The sequence below is a fragment of the Macaca nemestrina genome, chromosome 10, assembly GCF_043159975.1.
Source record: "Macaca nemestrina isolate mMacNem1 chromosome 10, mMacNem.hap1, whole genome shotgun sequence".
Taxonomy (NCBI): Eukaryota; Metazoa; Chordata; class Mammalia; order Primates; family Cercopithecidae; genus Macaca; species Macaca nemestrina.
Genome location: NC_092134.1, coordinates 76,378,768 through 76,404,138, shown reverse-complemented (window position 1 = coordinate 76,404,138; position 25,371 = coordinate 76,378,768). Strand labels below are relative to the sequence as shown.

The 25,371-nt window shown below is 47.8% G+C and overlaps 2 protein-coding genes across 2 annotated transcripts in view; both read right to left on the bottom strand.

The window, feature by feature from the left end:
- LOC105474119 (myosin IA) lies at positions 1 to 21,574 on the bottom strand. Its single transcript, XM_011728513.3, has 28 exons — positions 21,441 to 21,574; positions 19,775 to 19,908; positions 19,554 to 19,669; positions 19,192 to 19,286; positions 18,868 to 18,972; positions 18,626 to 18,672; positions 18,426 to 18,489; positions 18,124 to 18,222; positions 15,696 to 15,799; positions 15,446 to 15,593; positions 14,830 to 14,948; positions 14,662 to 14,748; positions 13,056 to 13,121; positions 12,810 to 12,914; positions 10,836 to 10,898; positions 10,433 to 10,633; positions 10,036 to 10,262; positions 9,496 to 9,696; positions 9,175 to 9,268; positions 8,595 to 8,744; positions 8,425 to 8,493; positions 7,963 to 8,037; positions 2,696 to 2,830; positions 1,861 to 1,967; positions 1,392 to 1,524; positions 1,087 to 1,239; positions 784 to 911; positions 1 to 533 (listed from the first exon to the last, which is right to left on the bottom strand). The coding sequence occupies exons 2-28, from the start codon at positions 19,886 to 19,888 to the stop codon at positions 407 to 409; spliced, it is 3,132 nt and encodes a 1,043-aa protein (XP_011726815.2). The 5' UTR covers positions 19,889 to 19,908; positions 21,441 to 21,574; the 3' UTR covers positions 1 to 406.
- A 695-nt stretch (positions 21,575 to 22,269) lies between these two features.
- Positions 22,270 to 25,371, bottom strand: part of LOC105474120 (nuclear envelope integral membrane protein 1) — a 28,620-nt gene continuing 25,518 nt past the window's right edge. The window contains exon 10 of the mRNA XM_011728515.2: positions 22,270 to 22,337. The gene's annotated coding sequence lies outside the window, so the exon portion shown is untranslated. The remainder of the gene's footprint in view (positions 22,338 to 25,371) is intronic.

Below are 25,371 nucleotides of genomic sequence, written 5' to 3'. Positions count from 1 at the left end.
CCCAGAGCTCAGCCGGTCAAGGAGCCCGGAGACAATTTCCCTTCTTTTCCTTTCTCATTACCTCACTAGCTGGCTCCAAGGAGCTTGAGGAGGAAAAAGGGCATGGGGGCAGGGGTCTAAGTACACCTGGGTGAAAAGATAGGGGGAACAGGGACCCACCCACCCTGACTGAACCTTTCCAAGCCACATGTTTTATTAGTGAGCAAAGAGGCTGAAGGTTGGAGGAAGCTACTTTTGGAGGAGAGAACAGGAAGGGTTTGGGACAAGGGTCCTCTTCAAGGGTAGTTTAATCCCCAAGCCATGCCCCATGATCAGAGGGGTTAGAGACCCTCCCACACAGGAGGGCAGAGGGGGTTAATGCTGGTTTGGGAGGAAGCAGCTGCAGTCTCTGCATGGCGCCCCCTCCTCACTGCACTGTCACCTCCAGGCAACGACTCCCCTTCTTCTTGCAGTGTAGCTTGCTGTTGTCACCACCTACGGGGCCCTGGATGACCTTGACAGCCACACTGTTCTCCTTGAACCTCATTGAGAACCTGGAGAGGGAACAGAAAAACCAAATCTAGTGCCCATCCCCTCACCCCGACTCCCGCATTTCCATGATGGCTCCCCTATCATGCGAGTCAGAGGGCTTGAGGCCCCAAGAACCTGGGTGGGGGCCTGAGAAACACCTCCAAGCCCCACCCTGCTCTGCCCTACATGCTTCGCTTTCTGATCCCGGTCACAATGACCATTAGCCTGGCTGTCTACCCTAAGCCGCCCTTCACCCCCAACTCATGGCCTCACTTCTCAGTCACGGTAACTGCAAGCTGCCTCTGTGTGGCATCCAGCACAGCCCGGTACATTTTGGTCAGCAGTTCAATCACATGCTCGCTGACCAGCAGGAAGTCCCCCTTGGAGCCCACCGATGACATCTTAGGAAGAGGGAAAAATAGCAGGAAAGGGATTCATTTTTTCTCTCCAGCAGCACCTGAGGGACATCAAAGGCCCAGAGCGAAAGGTCTGGTCCCCATCACCTCCAGCCTTCCCCAGCTCTGGGATGCATACCACCTTCTCCAGTCCAAGGCCTGCCCCACCCAGCTCTGATACCTCACTCAGATGCAAGCTAAAGAGCCCATCCTTGAAGCTGGTGACTGACACCCCAGCCACATTGTCTAGCCCAATGACAATTTTGGCCTGGGACTTCTTGGTGTCTGTGAGAATCACATGGCCCTTGGTCAGGAGGAGAATCCGAGAAGAAGTCTAGGGACGGAACAGGAAAGGGTAAGGAAAGGCAGGATTAATTGCCCCCACTCCACCTGGCAGGGCGCAAACACAGCCTGCCATCCACTCTGCAGATGCCAGAAAACAGCTCTGCAGTAGCTGTGGGAGGAGTTCAGCCTGCAGACCCTTACCTTGCCATTGCCACGATTGACCTTCTTCACGGCCTCTGCCATCAGAACAGGCCCTTCCTCCCCACCTTTCAGCTTCTGCAGCTTGGGGTTCCCTTGCAGCCCAATGTAGTCACCACAGAATGGAATGGGGACACTGAGAACACACGGGAGGTGTGCAGCAGAGACAAGCCCACAGGCCTCTCCCCACCCCCAGAGTTCCCATTCTAGTCCTCCTGGGCCCTTCCCCCACGTCCATGTATCCTCTGTCAGTGTCCACAGAGCACAGTCCGGGACCAAGACATCAGCACCACCTGGAGAGTTGTTAGAAAGGCAAATTTTGGTCCCCACCCCAAGACCTGCTGGATCAGAGACTCTGAGGAGGGACATAGCACCTGGGGATGACAATCCTGCCAGGTGATTCTGAGGCAGGCTCAAGTTTGAGAAGCACTGCTTGATGGAACTGGCTGTGCAGGGTCTGGGAGGCCCTCACCTCTGGGGATATGAAGCCTTCTTGCCCTTGAACAGTTCACTGGCACAGAGCTTTTCCCTCAGGATCTCTACCTGCTTCGGGGACAGCTGATCCCGGAACTTCTTGCACTGTGAGGAAGAAGGAACAGGAGCTAAAATCATGGAGTGGGAGGGCAGGGCTGGGGAGGGAGGTGAGAAACATCGACTAGAAGACCCTAGGAGAGGAGAGAGACTGAGGAAAAAGGACAGGCACTAGACACCTCAGGGAGAGGCCAGGGCTGGAGGACCATTGAGGAGGAGTGCAGAAACCGAGGGAGGCTGGGGTAGGGAATGGACACCATCAAATAAAAGCACCAGGAGGGCTCTATGCTCAGCTCTCAGGGCAAGGCTTAGCCCCAGACAGGTGCTGAATAAGCATTTCCTGAATAAAAGAATAAATTACATGATGCTAAGTGAAATAAGCCAGACACAAAAGGACAAATACGATATGATTCCTACTTATATGAGTCACCTAGAAAAGTGAAATGCATAGAAACAGAAAGTAGATTATAGGATATCAGGGGCTAGGGGAATGGGAGAATGGGGGTTATTGAGTAATGGGTACAGAGTTTCAGTTTGGGGTGATGAAAAACGTGTATGGAGATGGATGGCAGTGATGGCTGCAGAACAACATGAATGTCGCTCATGCCACTGAACTATACACTTAAACACCGTTAAAATGGTAGATTGTATGTTATGTATATATTACCACAATTTTTTTAATGAGAAAAAAATAGAAGAGGGAGGCAAAAGAGGAAAATCAGGGTGAGGGGGAAAAAAAGATGAAATGAGAGGAGGGGTGCCTGGGATCCACTTGCCTTCCACCGGTAGAAGAGTTGCTGCAGCTCCTGATTCGCTGTGCTGAGGCACTTGTAGGGGGCGGCTGGCCATGTCTTGTCCAAGATGTTTGTGGATGGCAAATTGTTCTTCAGCCCCAGTAGGAATTTCTGTACCTGGTTTGGGAGCAGGGGGATTGGGAGTAGAGTGATGAGAAGAAACACTTCCTGACAGGCAAACTGGCACCCAGATCCTGCCACTTCAAAGGAGGAGATTAACCCACAGTGAGAAGCAAGGGGTGGAGCTGAAGAGATGGAAGGGAGTCACCTCCTGGATCTTTTTCAGCGTGAGGTGCAAGCTTGAGGCCGGGAGGTAAGAGCATGAATAGGAGACTGGAGGGAGAGAAAGATTAGTTCCAACCAGAGACCTGCTACCCAGGGCAGTGAGGTAAGAGGAACCAATATGAAAGCTGGTTTCAAAGTTTTGCTCCTGTAGCTTTCTATTCCCTCTGTTCACAATTACCTACGGGTGGCAGCCACTGTCTGTGTCGGCTGTTGGCTAGGTACCAAATTTCCCCTCCTCTCAAATCAGTCAAGTCCAAACATGTCAGCCTCCATTCAAAGGAAGAAGGAACAAATAAAGGAGCAAAGGAGAAAGAGCAAATGAAGGTTCAGGGAGGCAATGAAGAGGCCCAGAACTTCAGAGCCCCCATTCCTCTCTTAAGCTTTGGGATCCAGACCCTCGAACAACAAAGAGGGGCTATAAGCAAATGTGTCTCATGTCTGAATGAGTAATAGTCAGGGTCCTAACCACGGTCAAAAATCCAATCAATGGAGGTCAGTTACAATTTGCTCCAGCCTCTGTCCAAGATCCCATGCTCTTCCTCCTTCTCTCTGGCCTTTCCCAAGGTTTCACTGGAAGTGCTTTTCTCTCCCCACTTTCCTCCCTGACACTTAGACCTCAGCCTCATGTCGTAGGACCTCTGCATTCCCCGGGCACATCACCCAGACAGGACTCTTTCCCATGCCCCTACCCAGCCCACACATGATCACTGTGTGCCTTGGCTCAACTCTGCCAACCTGTGAGATCTGCTCAAAGCCCTCCCTGATTCCCCAAGCCCCAGATTGCCTCTCCTTTCTTTGAAGCTCCACAGCAATTTGCCTACACTCATCTTTGTACTATAGTTATTTGCATGGAAAACAGCTCCCTTTTCTAGACACTGAGTCCTTATAAGGCAGGATCCCAGGTCTCACATTTTTTTTCACTATTCAACATTTTTTGAGTGTCCACTTAGTGCCTGGCACTGTTCTAGGTATTGGGACATAACAGTCAACAAAGTCTTCATTTTCACTGGATTTACATTCTACTATAGGGTGGAGAAGGGGACCAACTACACAAGCAAATAAATATAGAGGGTGATGTCAGATAATGGCATCTGCTGTGATGCAAAGAAGTAGACCCTGAGGCAGGAATGACTGGCAGCATATTCCAGAGACATTAAAAAGCCAGGGTGTGCAAAAATTAGCTGGGCATGGTGGCGCATGCCTGTACTCCCAGCTACTCTAGAGGCTGAGACAGGAGAATCGCTTGAACCCGGGAGGCGGAGGTTGCAGCGAGCCGAGATAGCACTACTGCACTCCAGCCTGGGTGACGGAGCAAGACTCTGTCTAAAAACAAAAGAAAGGGTGACCGGAATCACTTGAGCAGGAAAAAAGGATCAGAGAGTAGGTCGGGGCAGATCATGATGGGCCTTGTAGGCTGTGGTAAGGAGTGAAATGGAACACCATTGGAGAATTCATGCAGAAGAGTAGAATAATATGATGTTTTTAAAATTCAATATAGCTTATTATTTTGCAAATTTTTTTAACTTACAGAAAAGTTGAAAAAAGATACAATTAACATCTGTATACTGTATGCTCCTCATCGAAATTCACCAACTGATAATGTTAACACCTTGCACTATCTGTGTACTCTAACACATATACACATGTGTGCATATAAATACATGCATATACACATTTACACAAATCCTTGCCACCCTACCATCCTAAACTAGGTTATAGATATCATGACATTTTACCCTAAAACATCAGCATGCCTCTCCCAAGAACTGGAACATTCTCTTACATGATCATAACTCCATCATCACACCTAAGAAAATCAACATCATTCATCCAACAGTGATCCACACTCAGATTTCTCTACATGTCCTTTACAAACTTATAAACATGTCCTTTTAAGCTTTGTTTTATTTTTCCTTTTCCAGGATCCAGTGAAGCTTCATCCATGACTGTTTAGTCTCCCCCAATCTAGAATGACTGTTTAGTCTCCCCCAATCTAGAATGAGGATTCTTAAGTTTTTGTTTTTGTCTCTTTTTTGGAGACAGGGTTTTGCTCTGTCACCCAGGCTGGAGTGCAGTGCCACCATCACAGCTCACTGCAGCCTTGCCCTCCCAGGTTCAAGTGATCCTTCCACCTCAGCCTTCCAAGTAGCTGGGACTACAGGTACGAGCCACCACACTCACCTAATTTTTAAATTTTTTTTGTAGTGTCTAGGTCTCACTATGTTGCCCAGACTGGTCACAAATTCCTGGGCTCAAGCAATATTCCCGCCTCAGCCTCCCGAAGTGCCAGGATTACAGGAGTGAGTCACCTTGCCTGGCCAAGGTTTTACATCCCATAGAGCACCTAGCAACCTGTTTGTTTATGGCACAGAATTACTGAAGATATAAAAAATGACTTGATTTTTGGCACTTCTAAATGTCTGAAATTTTTATGAAAATGTTTTACTAAGATATCAGGTTAAAAAATTAAAATAGAAAGAGGCAGAACACAGTATATTGTTGTAACTGCAGGAACTATCCAAGCTCATTGTAGCTTCCACTACAGGTCTGGTGGGTTTGGTGGGTTTGGGATCTGGGTCTGGAAAGGCCTCCACGACTGGAGTCCCCAGTCCCTGGTCTGATTTTATTTATTAATAATTCAAAAAACATGCCTAAGCATCTGTCATAATCCCCTTTGTTCCAATTAATGTGGAGCCTCTGAAGGCTTTCTTCTTTTCATTGTTTTTTCTAGATTAGAAAGTTCTGCCCTTTCCTATGCAGCCCCCCTCCTCCCAGGTCTGCCTAGGGCCACGGGTTGCACAGGCCTCTATTGATGAGGGGCAGTCTTTGGCAGTGGTTAAAAGCTCTAGAGTCAAATAATTTATAACCCAGCTTTACCACTTACATCTGTGGAACCCCTGGCAAGTTATTTAACTTCCCTGAGCCTTGGCTTTTTAACTATAAAATGGGAGAAAGAAAAGAGCCTACCTCACAGGGTTGGTGAAAGTATTAGAGTTAATGCACATAAAGAGCTTAATGCGTAGTAGATGTTCAAAATGGGTAAGGCCGGGTGCAGTGGCTCACGCCTGTAATCCCAGCACTTTGGGAGGCCAAGGCGAGCGGATCGCTTGAGCTCAGGAGTTTGAGACCAGCCTGGGCAACATGGTGAAACCACATCTTTACCAAAAACACAAAAAATTAGCCAGGCGTGGTGGCATGTGCCTGTGGTCTCAGCTACTGGGGAGGCTGAGGCTGAAGGACGGCTTGAGCCCAGGAGATGGAGGTTGCAGTGAGCCGAGATCATGCTTACTGCATTTCCAGCCTGGGCGACACAGCAAGATTCCATCTCAAAAAAAAAAAAATAATAGGCTGGGTGCAGTGGCTCACACCGGTAATCCTAGCACTTTGGGAGGTCGAGATGGGCAGATCACTTGAGGTCAGGAGTTTAAGACCAGCCTGGCCAACATGGTGAAACTCTGTCTCTACTAAAAATACAAAAATTAGCTGGGCATGGTGGTGCATGCCTGTAATCCCAGCTCAGGAGGCTGAGGCAGGATAATCGCTTGAACCTGGGAAGCGGAGGTTGCAGTGAGCCAAGATCACACCATTTACTCCAGCCTGGGCGACAAGAGTGAAACTCTGTCTCAAAAAGTAAATAAATAAATAAATAAATAAATAAATAACAAATGATAATGGATACTAGCGTTAGTTACAGTCAAGGCAGTGGCAAATTGGAACAGTCAGAAACACTGGGGGGATCAGTGCCCAGTGGCTGCAGACTTCTATGGGGGTGTGATTTATTGAGGCCCTGGTCTAAACCCAGCAGCTTCTGGGTTGACAATTAGTAGCTGCCTGACAATATACAGATGAAAGAAAGGAGGAAGAATGGCAGTCAGGAGGTAACAGCAAAATCAGATTACAAGTCTCAGGTGTGTAGCAAGAAGCATGTATGGTGGGAAGGCAGCTACTCTGGCACCAGCACAAGAGGTGAACAGGCAACTGAAGAGACCTGGAAGATGGAAATTCCCTGGGGAGGGGAAAAGAACGAGCAAATGAAGTCTCAGGAAGGCAAAAAAGAGGCCCAGAGCTTCAGAGCCCCCATTCCTCTCTTGAGCTGAGGGATCCAGACTCTCAAACAACAAAGAGGGGCTGCAAGCAAACATGTCTTATGTCTGAATGAGCACAGTCAGGGTCCTAACTATGGTCAAAAACCCAGTCAGCAGAGGTCAGTTACAATTTGCTCCAGCCTCTGTCCAAGATCCCATGCTCTTCCTCCTCTCTGGCCTTTCCCAAGGTTTCATTGGAAGTGCTTCTCCCTCCCTGGCTTCCTCCCTGACACTTCTCAGAAGCACTATTGCTATCCGACTGATGTCTCCAGAAGTTACTCTTCTCTGTCCCTGTTTTTCTCCCCCTGGGAACTGCCTGTAAGTTTGAATGTGTAGGCCTTCCAGGTAGGTCTTCCCACCCAGCCTGACCCACGTCCTCCAGAATTAGGATAGGTCCTTCCTGAGATTTACTTTCTGACTTGCCAACAATAGTTTCAGAGGAAGTAGAAGGAAGACACAATTCCCCCACTTTCACCCCAACCGTAAAATATATCTTGGGAGGTTGGGCTAGTTAATGTGCAGATCACTCTACTCTTCAATGAGGCTTAGCCTCTTCAACTGTTGTTAAACATCCAGCCCCAAGCTCTTCACAAGCCTATTTGACCATAGACCAGATGATGGGTGTGCTGAGACCCCTTCCTGCCACAAGGTTGCCTGGAGTGTCCACTCATGCCAAAATGCTATCTGATTCTGCCCCTGAGTACAAGGCACTGGGGCCTGGTCCCTACAGGTAGCTGCCCTCTTCTCCTAGGACTTAACTACATGCAGACTGAGGAAACTCTTGGGGAAAAGCTTTGGGTTGCCTCTTCTCAAACCCCTCTCCCAAACCTGTGCCTCCCTGCTCCATCCCTAACATCTACCCTAACCCATACCACTTACCATGCTCTTGTAGATGAAATCTGCCAAGGTGAGGGCAGCCTCTGACCGGAAATATTTGCGATAATTCTTTCGGGCCTGGCAGAAAAGTACAAAAAAGTAGCCAAAGTGAAGATAGGCAGATTCTGGAAGAGGTTCTACTATTTTTTAACCACACAAAGACCTGAGTAAGATAAAGAGCTGAGACTGTAGCTGGAAGGAGGTAGGAAAGTCAGACAAGTTGGCAGTGAGGACACTTAGAGCAGAAGGCAAAGTTCTGCTGCCAAGTTAGGCATCTACACACCCAGACACCTACACCGGTCTCCCCTATAGGCCTCTCACTCCCAGATACCCACCCACACATGGACGGACTGATACACAGAAGTACAGCCTGGGTGCAGGCAGGACTAGCTCTCTGCTGCTCTAGCCAGCAGGGTAGATCCAGGAGGAACAATGTGAGGAAGCCTCTCTTCCACTCTCCATTACCTTCCACCCTCTCACAAAGGCCTGGATCAATAACACGGATGCCTTTATCTTCCCATAGTGTTTCTTTTGCTGTAGAAAACATGGGAGTTGTTAGAAAAACAGCATCTCCTGAGCCACCTTCCATCCTCCCTATTAGAGTGAACACAGTCGGATTTTGGGGGTGACCATACCACATTTCCCCGAAACCAAGCAGAGATGAGGATCTGACTCTTTCGCATCAGCTGGTAGTGGGTGCGGCAGCGCCAGCCTCGGTAAATCTTCTGAATGAGTGTGGCCAGCTGCTGGAGTCTCAGGCGCCTCTGTTCTTCGAGGTAGAAAAGCTGTGGAGAGGTGGAAGAGACTGGCTCAGGGGAACAGTACAGTCCTCTCCTATACCCCACAGTACTTAGGCTTCCCAACTAGGCCTTATTTGATCATTCCTTTGTCTTCTTAGTTCATTTATTTATTCATTCAGTAAACAAGTATCTACTGAACTCTAACTTTGTAGCTAGATGTTGATCACTCCGACCCTCAAGGGCTCTGCCTCAGGCAGAGGCACTTAGAGCCTTGCAGCACCGAGCTCCCCAGACTCAGGGCAGTGTAGGAACCCAACAGTTCAGTTCCCAGGGATACGGTTCCTACAGACAGGAAGCTTCCCATCTACTATCCATTCCAGGTTATACATGCTCCCACCCCCTCCAGCCTTTCTCAAGTGGGCTTTCACTCTTCCACCTTCCACCCTCACCAAATGCAAGTGCACTTCTAACTCACAGTCTTGGGGCTTCTAATGAATATCTTTGTCTTGCCAAAGGCCAGCTCCCCCGAGGACATGCTCAGCTCCCCCAGGACCTTCTCGACACCTTCCCTATGGAAGCAGATGACAGAAAGCTGCAGAGGGGTATCTCAAGAGAGAGTCCTCTTCCACCTTTCCCCTAATCCTTTCAGCCTCCAAGAAGTGGTCATTCAATTCATTCTTCCAAGTATCCATTCACCCAGCTTCAGCAGATGTGCACTGCACCTCCAGGTCTCTTCCTCCAGAGATGCTTTCTGCACTGCCCTTTCCTGATGCCCAGTCTCCCTATGGGGTCTTACCGGTCTCCCCCATTCCAGTGAGGCCAGGTGCTCCGGCTCAGCAATCGGTACCTCTCCAGGAAGGGCCCGTAACCCTGGCGGTGGGCATAGCCTGCCCGTCGCACCCGCACATTCTCCAGCAGTCCCAGGTACCGAGCCTGGGTTGCCACCAGGTCTGAAGAGAACTGACCTCGCTGCTGATGCTCATTGGGCTTTATGCACCTGGTGGGAGGCAGCGTAAGGCACAGGCTTCAGGAGCTGACACCATTGACAGTGTAATCCATCATGTTCCCCTATGCTGCACACAGTCCACTTCATTGAAAATTTTCAAAGAAAGTAGACACACTGGCCTCCCCAGTTTCACTCGCTTCTATGTATTCCCTACTGAATCTGATGCTTTCTCACTGGGATTCTCAGCTCCTTATCTGACTGTTTTCTGTGAGGAAAGGACCTCTGATATCCTTATTCCAGAAGCCTCCCACACGGACATGTTGTATAGCGCATGGACCCTGCACATGCCATCACATATGTAGCATGTTCCCCTGCACGCCAGCATGTCACCTGATGTAGTTGGGGTTCTTGGAATACAGGTTCTTCATGAGGATGGCCACAGAACTCTTGAACTGGGCCCCAGCAGTCGGGGGGCGTTTGAGAGATGCCTGCTTAGGATTGCCCTCAGGAAACAAGGACTGAAGGAGGGGGTGCTGGGCCTTCCACATGGCCTGTGACAGGTCTCGGAAGAGTAGGTCATTATTCTTGTCAATAAAGTTGGTCACATTGTATGTCACCTGTAAAGGAGCAGCTATCGGTTTGGAGACCCCACAACCTTGTCCCAGCACTTGGCCCTCCCAGTCTCATTGTGAAGTATTCCAGACTCTCACCTTCCCCGGGTTCCTCCCCCATTGCCTTCAGCCTGGGCTTGGGCCCTAATCTCTGCCCTCCAGCCCTGCCATTTCACCTTGCCCGCATAGTGGCAGATGCGAAAGCAGCTGAGGCCCATGGTGTGGTCATATTGACGCTGGGCATTCTGGGTGACTTTGCTCTCATAGTGGCCATGCTTGGAGAAGAGCTGGTTCAGCTTTGCTAGGAAAGTGGAGTCACTGACCACCCCAGGCCGCAGGCATTCCTCATCCAACATGGCCAGGATACCTCGCTGATTCTGGGCCAGGGGAACAAAAGAAGGCCAACCTAAATCTGGTCCTCCAAGATGTCCACATTCTCACTGCTGCCCCCTTTCTCCACTCTTATCTTCTGCCTTCTTTACTGTCCCTACCAAGTGGGGAGTCAGGGAGAGAGACAGGGGAAGGATGTTCAGGCAGTCTGGAAGAGGAAGTCCCACAGATAAGAGAATGATAACTCACATGCTCAATGAGGTTACAAATGATGCCATTATCAAAGTAGTCCACCTTTGTCCACGGTATGCCCTGGTCAGGGGAAACAATTACAGGGAACAGGTCCAAGACAAGCCTCCAGAGACCTCACCAGATCCAGCCTTTCACCCACCCAACAAAGGACATCAGAAAGTCCCATAATTCAGAGGGGTCCTTGGTATGATTTCTATTTATGTCCCCATCCCTCCAAGGTTGGTGGAGAATTTGTGGGGTGGGTAGACAGACACACGGAAGGAACTGGAGCAGCTGTGACAGAGGGTGAGACAATGCAGAGATCCCTGTAGGTGGTGTAGGGTGGAGAGGGAAGTGTAACATGTTGAGTGAAGATTAGGATAGAGATTTCCCATGTGGGAGTGGGGAAGGATCCATGTGTATGTGGAACAGCGGCCACACTACTCTGTGCTCTTTAAAACCACAGCATGTGAGTGAGAGTTTATCATCAAACAACAAGGCTAATTTGATACATCTTCAAAGATCTACATCCGTGATTCTCAAACTTCAGTGTGCATCACAATCACCTGGAGGGCTGTTAAAATACAGATTGCTGGGTCCCACTCCCCAAGTTTCTGATTCAACAGGTCTGGGATGTGGGCCTGGAATCTGTATTTCCAACATGTTTCCAAGTGATTTTGATGCTGCTGGTCCAGGACCACCCTTTAGGAACCACTTTATCTACATGAGACTTTTAGACTATATAATGTTTTGAAAAGCAAGAATGGTGCAAAAGCAGAAAACCCAAAGATAATTGTTCTCTACTTTGGGGACTTGCTGGGCATCAGGTCTACAGACAGGACAGCTCCTGACCCCACCCAAGGGTCAGATGTTCTAGGCTGGGACATTCTCAAGTATGGCTGGGAAGCATAGGTCTTTCTTTCCTCCCTCTATCACAGGTCTTTAGCGAAAACAGAACTAAATTAAGTTGCCCTCCCACTTCATCCCCCATATACCTTCCCCAACCAGTTAAAGGAATTATGATATCCTTAAAATACTATGTTGTTGTAAAAAAGCATCCTTACATACTGATATGGAAAGATCTTGTTATGCGATGACGACACGGTACAGAACAGAGAGTATTTACTGCCATTTGTATAGATTTTATGGGGAAATATATTTACAAATTTGCTTGCATATGCGTAAGAGACTTCTGGAAGGAGGCCCATGTTGGTTGCCTCTGAGTGGGGAGGAGAACTAGGAGGCTAGGGGCAGAAGCAGGAGGGAACGTTTCCTTATATATTTTTTAAGCTTTTTGAATTTTGAAGCATGGGAATGTATTATGTATTTGATCATTCAAATCGTTAAAATTAAAACACACAAAACAACTAAAAAAACTTTTTCACACATTGTGACCACATTGCCTGAAATTCTGTTACAAATGATTCCTGAGAGCTCACAAGGGAACATCCCTGGGAGGGTTTTGATGAGTGAGACTCTCAGCCATTCACACTTTGAAGGGAATGAGCTCAGTCAGAGAGCTTTTCTAACACCTAGCCATAGAAATTGGAGCCATGTGGCATTTTTGGTAAGGAAGTCTGGGATCATGGTGTTACAAGAAAGGACAGCAACTGTAGCTAGGGCCCGGGGGAGACCAAGGACTCTGAGATGTTAGAGAAGGGCACAGAAAGAGATGTGGTTGGGCCAAGCCCAGGAGAAATGTCCTTTTTATATTTGGCTCACAGTCTGCCATAGGCCAAGCACAGCTGTCACTTCCCTCTTGTCAGGATTTTCCACACGTGCACCCTGGGAGGCCAGGGAAATGCAGAATGGAGAGCAGAGGATTAGGGCTACTTGGTAATGCTGGAATGATCTACTCTGCAAGGGAAACATTTTGTCCTCTGTGTTCCCATCTGGGGATGACTTAGAGGAAATTGTGATCAAGAAGAAAGGAAGCTCTGGCATATGCCTAGAAGTTGTTTAAGAGGGGAAAGTAGAAAAGACTTAGTTTACTTCTCTCTCATATTCCTCTTGCTCTTCTTTCAAGGTCATCTCTATGAACACCTGCTGCAGCTTCTCATTGCAGTAGTTGATCACAAATTGCTCAAAGCTATTATCCTGAGAGAGGGAGCACAGGTTAGAGAGCTCACTCCAAGACTTTCTCCCTCTCAGCCCTACCTCCCCCCACTCGCATCCCCCCTGTGAGCCTGTCCACCTCTAATCCTAGGGGAGCAGGGTTCTGAGGTGAGGCACTCTCACCTCTAATATCTCAAAACCGTAGATATCAAGGACTCCCATTACCTTCTTCTTTTCCCCGATGCCCACCTGAAGAGGACAGAAAGATAAATCTGAGGACAGGCCCCCTCTGCACACCAGGCCAGGTCCTTCTGGAGCGGATGGGGTTGGAGTAGGGGGCAAACAGAACTAGAAAGAGCTTTGCCAAACAGGAAAGGAATTGTTGTGATTTTACTCTTGCTCCTCCATACACTAGAGAACAAAACAAAGAGGGAGGCAAGAAGGAAAAGGAAGATACAGATAGATTCCAGGATGGTGCTACAATGGTACCAGGTAGAAAGACAATAAAACCTCTCAGGACAATAACCATCTCTTACATTTGTAGAGCATTTTACAAAAGATTCCATGTCTTTATTTATCATAATCTTATAAGGTGCTTTTATTGCCATTTTACAGATGAAAAAGTCAAATTTCAGAAGGATAGGTACTTACCCAAGCCTAGACTCAAATCCCTTCTTATTCTACTACCTTTCAGTAATAGCTTCTAAATAGATGGCACTTCCATGTGGATAATTTGTTAATAACAACTTTACTGAATATAATTCACATACCACATATAATTCAGTGGCTTTTTAGTATATTCAATAGGTTGTACAACCATCACCACTACCTAATTTCAGAACATTTTCATCACCCCGCAAAAGAAATCCTATACCCATTATTAGTCACTCCCCATACCCCTATCTCCCCCAGCCCTTGGCAGTCATTGATCTACTTCCCATCTCTATGAATTTGCCTATTCTGGACATTTCATATGAATGGAATCAAACAAAATGTGGTCTTCTGTGACAAGCTTCTTTCACTCAGCATAACGTTTTCAAGGCTCATCAATCTTGAAGCGTGTATCAGTACTTCATTCTTTTTATGGACAAATAACATTCTTTTGTACAGATACACAACATTTTATCTCTTCATCAGCTGATGGACAGTTGGGCTGTTTCTACTTTTTGGCTATTACAAATAAGGCTTCTATGAACATTTGTGTACAAATTTTAGCTGAGGACATCTAATTTCAGTTTTCTTGGGTATATACCTAGGAGTGGGAATTGTGGTATCATATAGTAACTATTTACATAATTTATCTGATCCTCATTAAACCCTGTGAAGCAGGTAGGCATGCATTAGTGTTTCTTAGTTTTTTATTTAATTTACTTTTTTTCATAAAATATAGATTTGGGGTCCACTATATTGCCCAGGCTGGTCTTGAACTACTGAGCTCAAGCGATCCTCCCACCTCAGCCTCCCAAAGTCCTGGGATTACAGGCATGGGCCACCACGCCCAGCATATTGAAGTTTCTTAGTGGGCGTTTCCAAATCAGGACACTGAGGCCCAGAATCTTTGTGATATTGAAAGTCCACATGACTTTCAATTAAGTAAGTAGATGATAGATCCAGATTGTCTAACTCAAAAGCCCGTGATGTTTCCATGACAACACACTGTTGGAAGGAACTGTACCCTCCCATCATCCTCCCTACTCTGCTCATCTCAGAAACCAAGGTATAGGGCTAGTGACAGGGCAAGAAGGTGAGGCAGACAGGAGAGCATGGAGAAAGGAGAGCGGCCACTTGCCTTGATGCTCTCATTGATTCGATTCACTATCCAGTCGAAGAGGCGGCTGTAGACATTCTTAGCCAGGGCATCCCGAGCATACTGAGCCTGTGGATGAGGCCCAGCTGGTTAGGGCGGCATCACAGAACAAGGTCAAATCAACCCCCTCCACTCCAGTGAGCCCCTTACCTGCATGACATTCAGTGCAGTGACCACCTTTTCCTTGGCTGTTTCCATGGTCCTCGAGCACAAAGCTCTCTCTAGTTCTTCTGAATTCAAGCCCACAGTCTCCCCAATCTCCCGAATACCTGGGGTAATGAGAAAGTACACCATGTCCTTAGAGGCAGTTTTCTCTCAGGGGAGGGAGTGCGATCTGATAAGTGAAACTGCCTGAGAGACTGGTGTCCTGGGGTCTCACTGGAGAAGTCATTGCAGCCAACCCAGAACATGGCCCTGGAGGAATCTCAGGGAGTTGGGGGGCAGGAGAAAGGGGATCTGGGCATTTTGCATGTATCATCTACTTTAATATGAGAATCTCCTGAATTAGGTGTGATTATCCCCATTCTGCAGAAGGATCACCTCAGACTCAGAGAATTTCCAGACCTAGATATATCAAATTTCAAAAGCTCATTCCCATATGCTTCATTGGGAGCTCTCAGTGAGTCTGTTTAGGGGAGAACTCAGGAGTGGGCTGAGTGGGACTGCATCAGGGTGAGATCAATTATGCTAGGGATGGCAGAAGGACACGACTTGCAGTAGGAGATTAAGGATCTGGGTAGGGGCTCCAGCAGGCTGGGATGCAGACCTCTCCCATCACGGATGCCACTTGCTGGTGTCCCATTGGCCTGGAACTCATCAGCTACCAACACGTTCCCCAGCTTTAGCACCATGGATGTCACCTCTAGCACTTGTTGAATCTCCTCCTCCGAGAACCCAATCACTGCCATTGCACTCTTAGGCAGAAAGCAGAAATCAAAAGCTGAACTGTTAGTGCCAGTCCAATGAGAATAGAGGATGACCTAAAGGCCCAAGCCTGCCCCACCCCGGGCACCCACCTGTACAGCCCTGAAGCTGGAGGCGTCGTCCAAACCATCCACTCTGGATACTTCCTGATTCAGATAGGCATAGCCAGTTGTATCCCGCTCGAGCTTCAGGGCCTCTGGGAGGGCCAGTGTTGGGGAAGAGGGTTAGTACCCAAGGCTCTCTGGAGCCCTCCAGCCTTGACACCTCACAGCCCTTGCCCTAATGGATTCATTCATTTATTCAAAGGAGTCATTTTTGTTTTGGGTTCTTCCCCTGCCTCGTTTGATTTGGGATCATTAATTCCTGTGATGACAGAATAATTTTTTGTTGTTGTTGAGACAGGGTCTCACTCCGTCACACAGGCTGGAGGGTAGTAGTGCGATCTCGGCTCACTGCAAGCTCCACTTCCCAGGTTCAAGTGATTCTCGTGCCTCAGCCTCCTGTGTAGCTGGGACTACAGGTGAGTGCCACCACGCCTGGCTAATTTTGGTATTTTTAGTAGAGATGGGGTTTCTCCATGTTGGCCAGGCTGGTCTTGACTCCTGGACTCCACCTGCCTCAGCCGCTCAAAGTGCTAGGATTACAGGCATGAGTCACTGCACTCGGCCTGATAAACTAAAATTTTAAGTACACTTTTAAGTAGTGTTTAGGGTTTTCATGCTCATATTGGTTGGGTTTTCCCCCAACTTTTATGAAACAAAACCCTCATTTTACTCTTCTCCCTACCCTCAGGGTTCTAAATAATAAAAATAAACAAGCAACCCTTCCATCCTACGCAAGTGCCTCTGGAGGGTGAAGGAAAGGGGAGAAGAGTAAGCTCATATCTCCTGCCTGCCCCCAGCCTCAACTGTCAGCCTGGGTTGCTCATTCATTGTTTGAACACCAAATACCAATAAAGTGGCAGGTAGCATGTTCCCCGACCCTGACACCTCTTCTGAAAAATTTTCTCTGATGCTGAGGCACTGAGCCAAATGACTCTCTTGCATTCCCCACTGGTGAATATATATCCCAGCCCATATCATATGGGCTAGGTTTTGTTTTTTTCTCCCACAAATGAGCAACTTGTGTGTTGGGACTGTGTTTCTCATCTCCATATTCTGTGTGCCTTTCTGGCATGCAGGAACTTTTCTTTTTAATAAACGAATCAAGTGAATTATCAAAGCTGTTTCCCTAGGATGGGAGGGATTGGGTTAATCATGGAGTTTGAGGGATGTCAATTATCTGGTATGCAAATGATCTGAGAATCAGGGAGCATCCTTCAAACTATAAGCTAATGGTAGCTCCCCCGGCACACAAATTTTGAAACAAGAGCCTGCTAAGGAGGGGTATCTGGAGAGAGAATGAGTCAGAAAGTCTGGGGATGATGATACCTGGGAGACCTCATCTAGAGTTGATTTAAACCAACAAGTGACAGACCAACCAGAACAAGACACTAATGCCCATGATGCAGACAAGTTGAACACAACCAAAACTATTAAGCCAGGAATGAGCATGAGATCTGCAGGTGTTCCTGAAGATCATAGAGATCTCCAAGAGTGGAAAAGGAGATAGCACAGGTCTAGCATAGAATCACCAGAAACCAAAGAGACATTCTTGAGGGCCAGACACCCACAGTGCTCGCAGCCAGAGGGGAGAATGGGAGGCAAACTCCAGTAGGCTTAAAGTCCACCAGACCCTCCAGTGATGCCCACCCAGAGCCACTTCAGGCCAGTACAGCATCCAGGCTGTAATGGACCCTTCCCCAGACCAAGCCAAGGGGCTGTAGGTCTTCTGCTCTTATAGCCTGCTGCACAGGCCTGATGGCCCCGATCACACCATATTACAATGGATCTGCTCACACACCTGTTATCCCTAGAAGACTATAAGTTCTTCGAGGACAGGGTCATGTCTTACTCAAATCTGTATCCCTAGAGGCTAGCATAATATTCGATCATAGGTGTTCAAGAGATGTTGAATGAATGAATGAATGAATGAATGAATGAATGAATATCAGGAACACGGTCCTAGGTGAGGCAAATGTAGACCCAGGACAGCTTCAACTGGAGCTCACTGAAAGTTCCTGAACACTTACAACATTCTGCCTGCTTCCCTGTTTTAATTAAATCCCCTTAAGTTGAAGGTAGGAAGGAAAGTAGATGGAGACAACTGTTTCATATTTGAAGCCAGCTCAGGAAAAGCAGAACCCAGGCAGGAAAGAGGAACAAGAACAGTGAAGAGGCAAGAAGGCATATCCCTAGCAATAAAACCCCAAAAAAAGAAGATAACACAGGGGTACAGGAATTTGTTCCCAACAATGAGTGGGTGAGGCTCAGAATGGGAAATGCAGCAAGGAAAATCTGGGAGGTTCAAGGGAAGAGGGCTACAGGGGCCCAGAGGGAACAGGGGTTCTGGGACTGAATGGAGGTTGGGGACTTTGCCATGTGTCACTCATGAGAACACTTTCCCCATGCAGGCACATACTCAGCAGCTGTGCATCTGCTCCAGCCAGCAGCTGATAGAAGATGTGGAAGTTCCTTTCTCCTTTGAGCTGCTTCACTACTCGGGATTTCTCAAGCAGATCTGGCAGAGAATTAGAAAATAACATCCTGAGGGCCTGGGAGATGCCGTAGCTTCCCTCTAACTCTGCCCCCATCACTGGCATTCCTAGTGGTTGGGAAGTCTCCTTGATATTTAACATTCTGTCTTTCTACAGGAACAGATTAGCAGAAAGGGCCATGTGAGGCAGGTGGAAGACAGGTGAGTAGAATTGGGGAGACACATACAGTTTGTGATGACACCACCGAGGGGGGATCCCTTGAAGTCAAATTCAATATCCATGTACTTTCCCTTCAGAGAGAGACCAGAGAGAGAAAGACTTAGCTTCTTCCTCTTCTCACCACCCTGCCCGGGAGGGGTCTGTGCCACATTCTTCGCTCTCAAGCCCCCACATCATCTCCTCCCAGGTGGGGAGACATTTACTCACAAATCGGGAGGAATTGTTGTTGCGAATGGTCTTGGCATTGCCAAAAGCTACAAAGATGAGGAGGGGAGAAGTGAAACTCTAGAGAAGGGAAAGGAGGAAGGGCTTCCAGTCCTCATGACAATCTCGGATTTTTTGGGGCTGAACAAGAGAGGTGATTTTGCAGCACTGGGGAAGAGGGTCTAGGGTTTAGTGATTCTGGAGGTTAGGTGTAGGGTGGAGAGGGCAGAGAGCAGAATTCTCACCCTCCAGCACTGGATTAGACTGCAGCAGCTGCTCCTTCACAGAGTTCACCTGCTCTCCTTTCCCACAGATGGCAGCCACATAAGACATCACCAGCTTGCTGGCCTCTGTGCAGGAGAAACACTCTCGTGGGTCCCTACCCAGGACCAGCCCATCCCCCCATCTCCTTAACTTCCCTCACCCCAGCGCCTCACCACCCCTTGGAGTCAGATAAAGTGGGAAGGAAGTTCTGTGGGGTAAAGGTTCAGGTCTAGGTCTGGCTTGGAAAGAGACAAGGAGGCAGTTCCAGAGGTGACTCCATGTGTTCCCCCAGCCAGGGGCCTCACCAGTCTTGCCCGATCCACTCTCGCCTGTGATGAGGATACACTGGTCTCGGTCCCTGTCCCTCAGTGACTGGTACGCCACATTTGCCAATGCGTAGCTTGTGGGGAGGAAGTGGGCAATGACTATTGTGGAACCAGTTCAAGACACCATCTTTCACTCAATCTCCAGCATGCAGGTTCATCCACTCTCTCTACTTGGAGCAGACTGGGCAAGATGTGACAGGCCTTGGAAGGGGCCTCCAGAAGGCCAGGGAAGGAAGGGGCAGCTGGAGAAGCCCCTTCAGGGGAAGGGACAAAGGAAATTAGGATGACTCAGTGTCAAGAAGCTGGGGCCCTGTCAGTCTTCCCTTGGTCCCCCTACTCACATATGGGGCTTCAGCTCATAGAAAGTATAGTCTCGATATTTGGCGATGAACTCTGGCCCATAGATGGGAAGCTGCTGATAGGGATTCACCGAGATCACCACATTCCCAATGTAGGTCTGGAGCCAGGAAGAAGGTGAAGGGAATGAGCTGGAGGGTGAGGTGGGTACCTGTGACCTCTCCAGCCACATATCCACAGCCAGAGGCACCCATATGACACTCACATAAATCTCCTTGCTTTCATAGCGAAGCTGAAGATTCTTGAGCAGGGATTCCTCCACCAAGGGTTCCAGGAGGACAAGATCCTCCACCCCCACAGAACCATCCAGGAGAGGCATGTCCAGAGGGGCCACTGATCCTGGAGATAAGAGGCACAGTTTGCTGATGTCCACTCAGCTTCAGGGACCAATAACTGTTTGAGGGGAGGATGGCAGAAGGACGAAAAGAGCCTTCCTCTCTTCCTACCCTGGCCCTAAAGAGAGCCCCCAACCTAGGAGAGGCCTCTGGACCAGCCCAAGCTAAGGGAGGCTGAAACTCTCAGCAGAAGGTTGGGGGGATCCTCTGGGTTACAGTTGGTAGAGGTAGGGCAGGGGCGGGACAGGAACACCTGCCTCTGACCACCAGGGGAAGGCAGGCACCCAGTGGGCTACAACTGGGGAAGTGGAGTTGTAACTGAAGGAGAGAGGGCTGAGGAGGAAAGTGTAAGTGAAGACTTGTGCTGCTGCCAGGTACAGAAAGCCCTCTCTCTCCCGCACTGGGCCCTGGCCAGGGTCCAGACTCCCTATCTCCCCTCAGTGCTTCTTCTCAACACTTTACTTCTCACAGCCCCTATTAAAGACACCCAACCTACCCATACCCATTTCAGAAGTTCTTCCAAAGGTCTCTCCTCCCCTGGCATTGCTACAGTGAGCTTCATTTTTAAAATGGGAACTGGACAAGGCAGAATTATAGAGGACAGAGGCAGGAGTTCCTCCATAAGAGACTGGAATTTCCCAAAGAAAATGAAAGTGGGGTTTGCTTCCACAACAAACAGGCAGTTGTCAGGACCTCTGGATGTGTTACATGTCTGTCTCTATTTTTCCATCTCCAGCTTTTACACCCACTCCTATAAGCTTCTGGCATGGACTTTGCCCCAGATGGACACACCCAGCTTCTTGGGGAAGTGGGCAAGGAGGAGCAGAGTTGGAACTACAGGGAGGGTGGTGGGGCTTGGCCCCCACACAGTAGGCACATAGCAGGTGTTCCCTAAGGAGGAAACCCGGCCCTCCTCAGTCTTTCCTGTGAGACTGAGTAGGCAGAGTGGCCAGGCACAGGACAGAATTATTAGTACAATGGTCAATGCCACTCCCAAACAGGAATGAAAGAGACACATTCTCCTACGCTATTGCATCTCTGAACCCGGGTCGGAGAGGGGAGGAAGCAGGAATGGAAGTGGGGCAAGAAGGGGCACAGGCTTCCTTTTCCCTTCACTTAGCTTTCCCCAAGCTCTAGGAAAAGAAAGCACTTGTCACTTCTCAGAAGGACACAACTGAGGAAGTAATAAGAATATCAATAATAGTCTCTAGGAATCATGCAGCGTTTACCATGAACTGGGCATGGCTCTAAGCACTGTACAAACACTAATTCATTTAGTGCTTACAATATCCCCACGAAGTGGATACTATTTTTGTATTTTCTAGATTTTACAAAAAGTTAAGTCCTTTAACTAACTTGGCAGGGAAGGGTGAGAAGCAGAAGGTGGGTCGGGAGCAGGCATCTTCTTTGGATTTAGATTTGAAGGGAGTGGGAATGCGACTGGTTGAGGGTGGTGAAGGGCAAAAGACAACAGGCCCCTGATGGGGCACCTCAAGGTGTTAAAGAGAAGCAGTGACAGGTCAAGGCAGGACTCACCCAACACTGGAACTAGGGTATAACTTCACTGTCCTTTGGAGAATGGTGGATGAAATCTCAATTTGACAGGAATGGGGCATAGGAGTCCCGGCCCCGGGATGGAGAGGTGGTTTAATGGGAGCTGTCCATGGTGCAGGGAAGCCGGGAAAGAGGCTGGCCTCCTCTTGCCAGTGTCCACTCTTCTGATCTTCCCTTTTGCTGCCTCTTCCAGCCCAGGCTCCCTGTGCCACTCAAACCAGGAGAGGCCGGAGATGGCTGATCAGCACAAAGTCCAGACTGTTCCTGCTGAGGGTGTGGCTCACTTAACCCTTCACAGGCCTGAAGCCCCAGAGGGAGACACTCAAGCTCCCTCTAGGTAGGAAAGGGTATCTGGCTGGCATTAGCTGAGAGGCTTAACTAAAGGAGGGTTCTTGCTCCATTGTCTCCCAAATTTGGAAACGAAAGCTGGAAGAATGGAATTTATAGCCAAGGAAAATATTTCCCAAAGAGAAGTCAGGAATTTTGTCAAGGGCAGGTAGGGCCCAGTGCGGTTGCTCATGGCTGTACTCCCAGCACTTTGGGAGGCCAAGGCGGGAGGATCACTTGAACCCAGGAGTTCAAGACCAGCCTGGGCAACATGGCGAGACACGTCTTTACAAAAGTCTTCCTAGCAAAAAAACAGTACCTCCCTCATACCTAATCTTCCTATCTTATTGGGAGTCAGGGGATGTTAATGAGATTACTTGGAGAGCTAAGCAGACAAAATCCCCAAATTCTTCTCCACTTCCCTTCCCCCATGAATCAGACCCCATCATAGGGACCCAAAGATTAAAGTGATTAGTAATAATACCTTATATGTATATAGATGTCCCAGTTTCATTAAACTCCCCCGTCATTGCCTCACTGAATAGCACCACCCTGAGGAAGGCAATACAGATACATTAAAATGGAAAGCTAGGGACAAACACCAGACTCAGAGAGGTTATACAATGTGCCCACAGTTCCACACTAGTGCATGGCAGAACCAGGAACAGAATGCAGCTCCCTAACCCTAAGTTTGCCATAAGTTGCAGCCCAAGTTCTGATGTTTCTAATTTTAATTCTTCAGCACTAGGATACTAAGACCCTGAGTTGCTGTAATAGCTCCCTCTGATAGATAAGTACCCCCTCATCCAGCCAGGAAAATTCCTAAAAACAGCAAGTCCTCTCTGCCTACCACCCTCTCTCCCAGGCATGCACAAAGAACAAATTAGGTAATTATAGTAACTTAACTGAAGAGACTTGATTCTCCAACTCTCAGCTATGACTGCTTGGTGCAAGGTCCAAATTCTATTGCTCTCACAGAAGCAGTCTGCATAAGCCTGGCCCATCAGCAGTTCTATTATCAACCTGCCTTTACATAATTTATTGATCTACTACATATATTTGAAGGTGGAGGGGGGCAAGGAAAAGAGAGAAAGCTGAGTGGAAGTGACATCAAAACATAATGCTCTGTGTAAGTGGAGCAGTATCCATGTCCTAGAGGCAGAAGTGACAAATATCCCCTATTTCCCCATGGAGGAAACCGATCCAGAGTGAGAAAACCACTTTTCCAGGGTCATACCACGGCAAACCTGGCAGAGCTGGCACCAAAACCCAAGTCTCATGCTCTCTAGGCCAGGAATCTGCAGCCATGTGGGGTTTACCTGCATGTCCACCCATTCAGTCAACTGAGTGCCTACTATGTGCTTACTCATGAGCAAAGTGACTCTAAAATGAGATGGCATTCTCCAGTGTAAGAACAATGACATGAATATCACAGCTAGGGCAACCAACTATACTGATCTGCCTGTGGGACACAGCGGAGTTCTCTGGACATGGGAATTTGAGTGTTAAAACTTGGAAAGTCCCAGCAAACTGGAGCCAGTGGGTCACCCTAAATTAACAAGATATGAAATACACATCCAAGTCAGCTGGGATTTTCTAATCTCCTGCTTTCTAGGCAAAACTGAAGCAACCAGAGCTTATTAGTCTTCCTCTACTCTGACTCCTAAATCACTTTCCTTTTTCCCCCATTAACATTTCTAGACCTTGGAGGGGCAAGAGGGAACTTTTTGGGGTTACAGAAATGGTCTATATCCTGATTGTGGTAGTGGTTATACAACTGTCTCCATTTGTCAAAACTCAGCAAATTTGTACACTTAAAACTGGTGAATTCTATTGTTATGTAAATTGTACTTCAACAAAGTGGCCAAAAAAAAAAAATTCTAGGCTGGTTATGGTGACTTACGCCTGTAATCCTAACACTTTGGGAGGCCGAGGCAAGCCAATCACTTGAGGCCAGGAGCTCGAAACCAGCCTGGTCAATATGGTGAAAGCCCGTCTCTACTAAAAATACAAAAAAGATTAGCTGGGCATGGTGGCGGGTGCCTGTAATCCCAGCTACTCATGAGGCTGAGGCAGGAGAATCGCTTGAACCTGGGCAGTGGAAGTTGCAGTGAGCCGAGATCACACCATTGCACTCCAGCCTGGGCAACAAAAGCAAAACAGTCTCAAAAAAAAAAAAAAAAAAAAAAAAAAAAATTTAAAATTCCAAATCATTTGGTGCTGATTTCTGACAAATTGGGAGGGCAGCAATCTGATTAAGCCAACTCACTCATTAATCCTCCCACAGACACTAACTTTTAAAAAGATGTTACACAATAAAAAGGCAGATATTTTCAGATATGCTGAGGAAGATATCTGGTGGTAGAGGGTCTTCTTGGCTCTCATAAACTATCTGGTATTAATAACATTTATCATACTTAGACTGGACTAAGATGTGCCAGGTAACAAGCTAAGTGCTTTACATCATTGCTATTCAAAATGAAGTCCAAAGACCAGCATTATCTGATCACCTGGGAGCTTACTAGAAATCCAGAATCTTCAGGAGGATTAATTGGGAGGTCTGCTTGAGCCCAAGAGTTCCAGGCTGAACTGAGCTATAAGTGTGCCACTGCACTCCACTCCAGCGTGGGTGACAGAGCAAGATTCTTCTCTCTTAAAAAACAATTAATGCAGATTCTTGGGCACCACTGAAGATTTACTGAATCAAAATCTGCATTTTAACAAGATCCCCAGGTGATTCCTATGCACTTTAAAGTTGGAGAACTGCTTTACACAACTCACCATCTTTTTTTATCCTCACTAAAACTCTATGATGTACATCTAGCAATTACGCTTTAAGTTTTTATTAGTTCAACCATTAATGATCACCTATGTCTCTTATTTACCTAGTGATAGTTATGGAAAGAAGAGGAGAAAAGATGTCATTAGTGTGCCTTAATTAACATAAATTTACATATGTTCTACATCCTGTTTTCTTCCTACTTTGCCAACTTTCTGTCTTAAAAAAAAATAGACAATGGATTTCCACGCAGTCCAAATAACTGAGATGAACTTTGGGAGGCTGAGGTGGGCAGATCACCTGAGGTCAGGAGTTCAAGACCAGCATGGCCAACATGGTGAAACCCCATCTCTACCTAAAAAACACAAAAACTTAGCCAGGAATGGTGGTGGGCACCTGTAATCCCAGCTAATCAGGAGGCTAAGGCAGGGAGAATTGCTTCAACCCAGGAGGTGGAGGTTACAGTGAGCCAAGATCCTGCCACTGCACTACAGCCTGGGTGACAGAGTGAAACTCCATCTCAAAAAACAAAACAAAACAAAACAAAACAAAAAGTAATAATAATAAAAAATAGGCAGGGTGCAGTGGCTCATGCCTGTAATCCCAGCACTTTGGGAGGCTGAGGCGGGCGGATCATCTGAGGTCAGGAGTTCAAGACCAGCCTTGCCAACATGGTGAAACCCCATCTCTACTAAAAATACAAAAATTAGCAGGGTGTGGTGGCATATGCCTGTAATCCCAGCTACTCAGGAGGCTGGGGCAGGAGGATCACTTGAACCCAGGAAGCAGAGATTGCAGTGAGCCGAG

What these genes read in the sequence shown, in the direction of transcription:
- LOC105474119 (XM_011728513.3), bottom strand. Translation starts at nt 19,888, where the DNA reads ATGCCTCTCCTGGATGGTTCTGTGGGGGTGGAGGATCTTGTCCTCCTG. An exon ending in GAGTGGATCGGGCAAGACTG is followed by an intron (nt 18,973 to 19,191) that starts GTGAGGCCCCTG and finishes TCTCCTGCACAG; the next exon opens with AGGCCAGCAAGCTGGTGATG. An exon ending in ACGGTTTTGAGATATTAGAG is followed by an intron (nt 12,915 to 13,055) that starts GTGAGAGTGCCT and finishes TCCCTCTCTCAG; the next exon opens with GATAATAGCTTTGAGCAATT.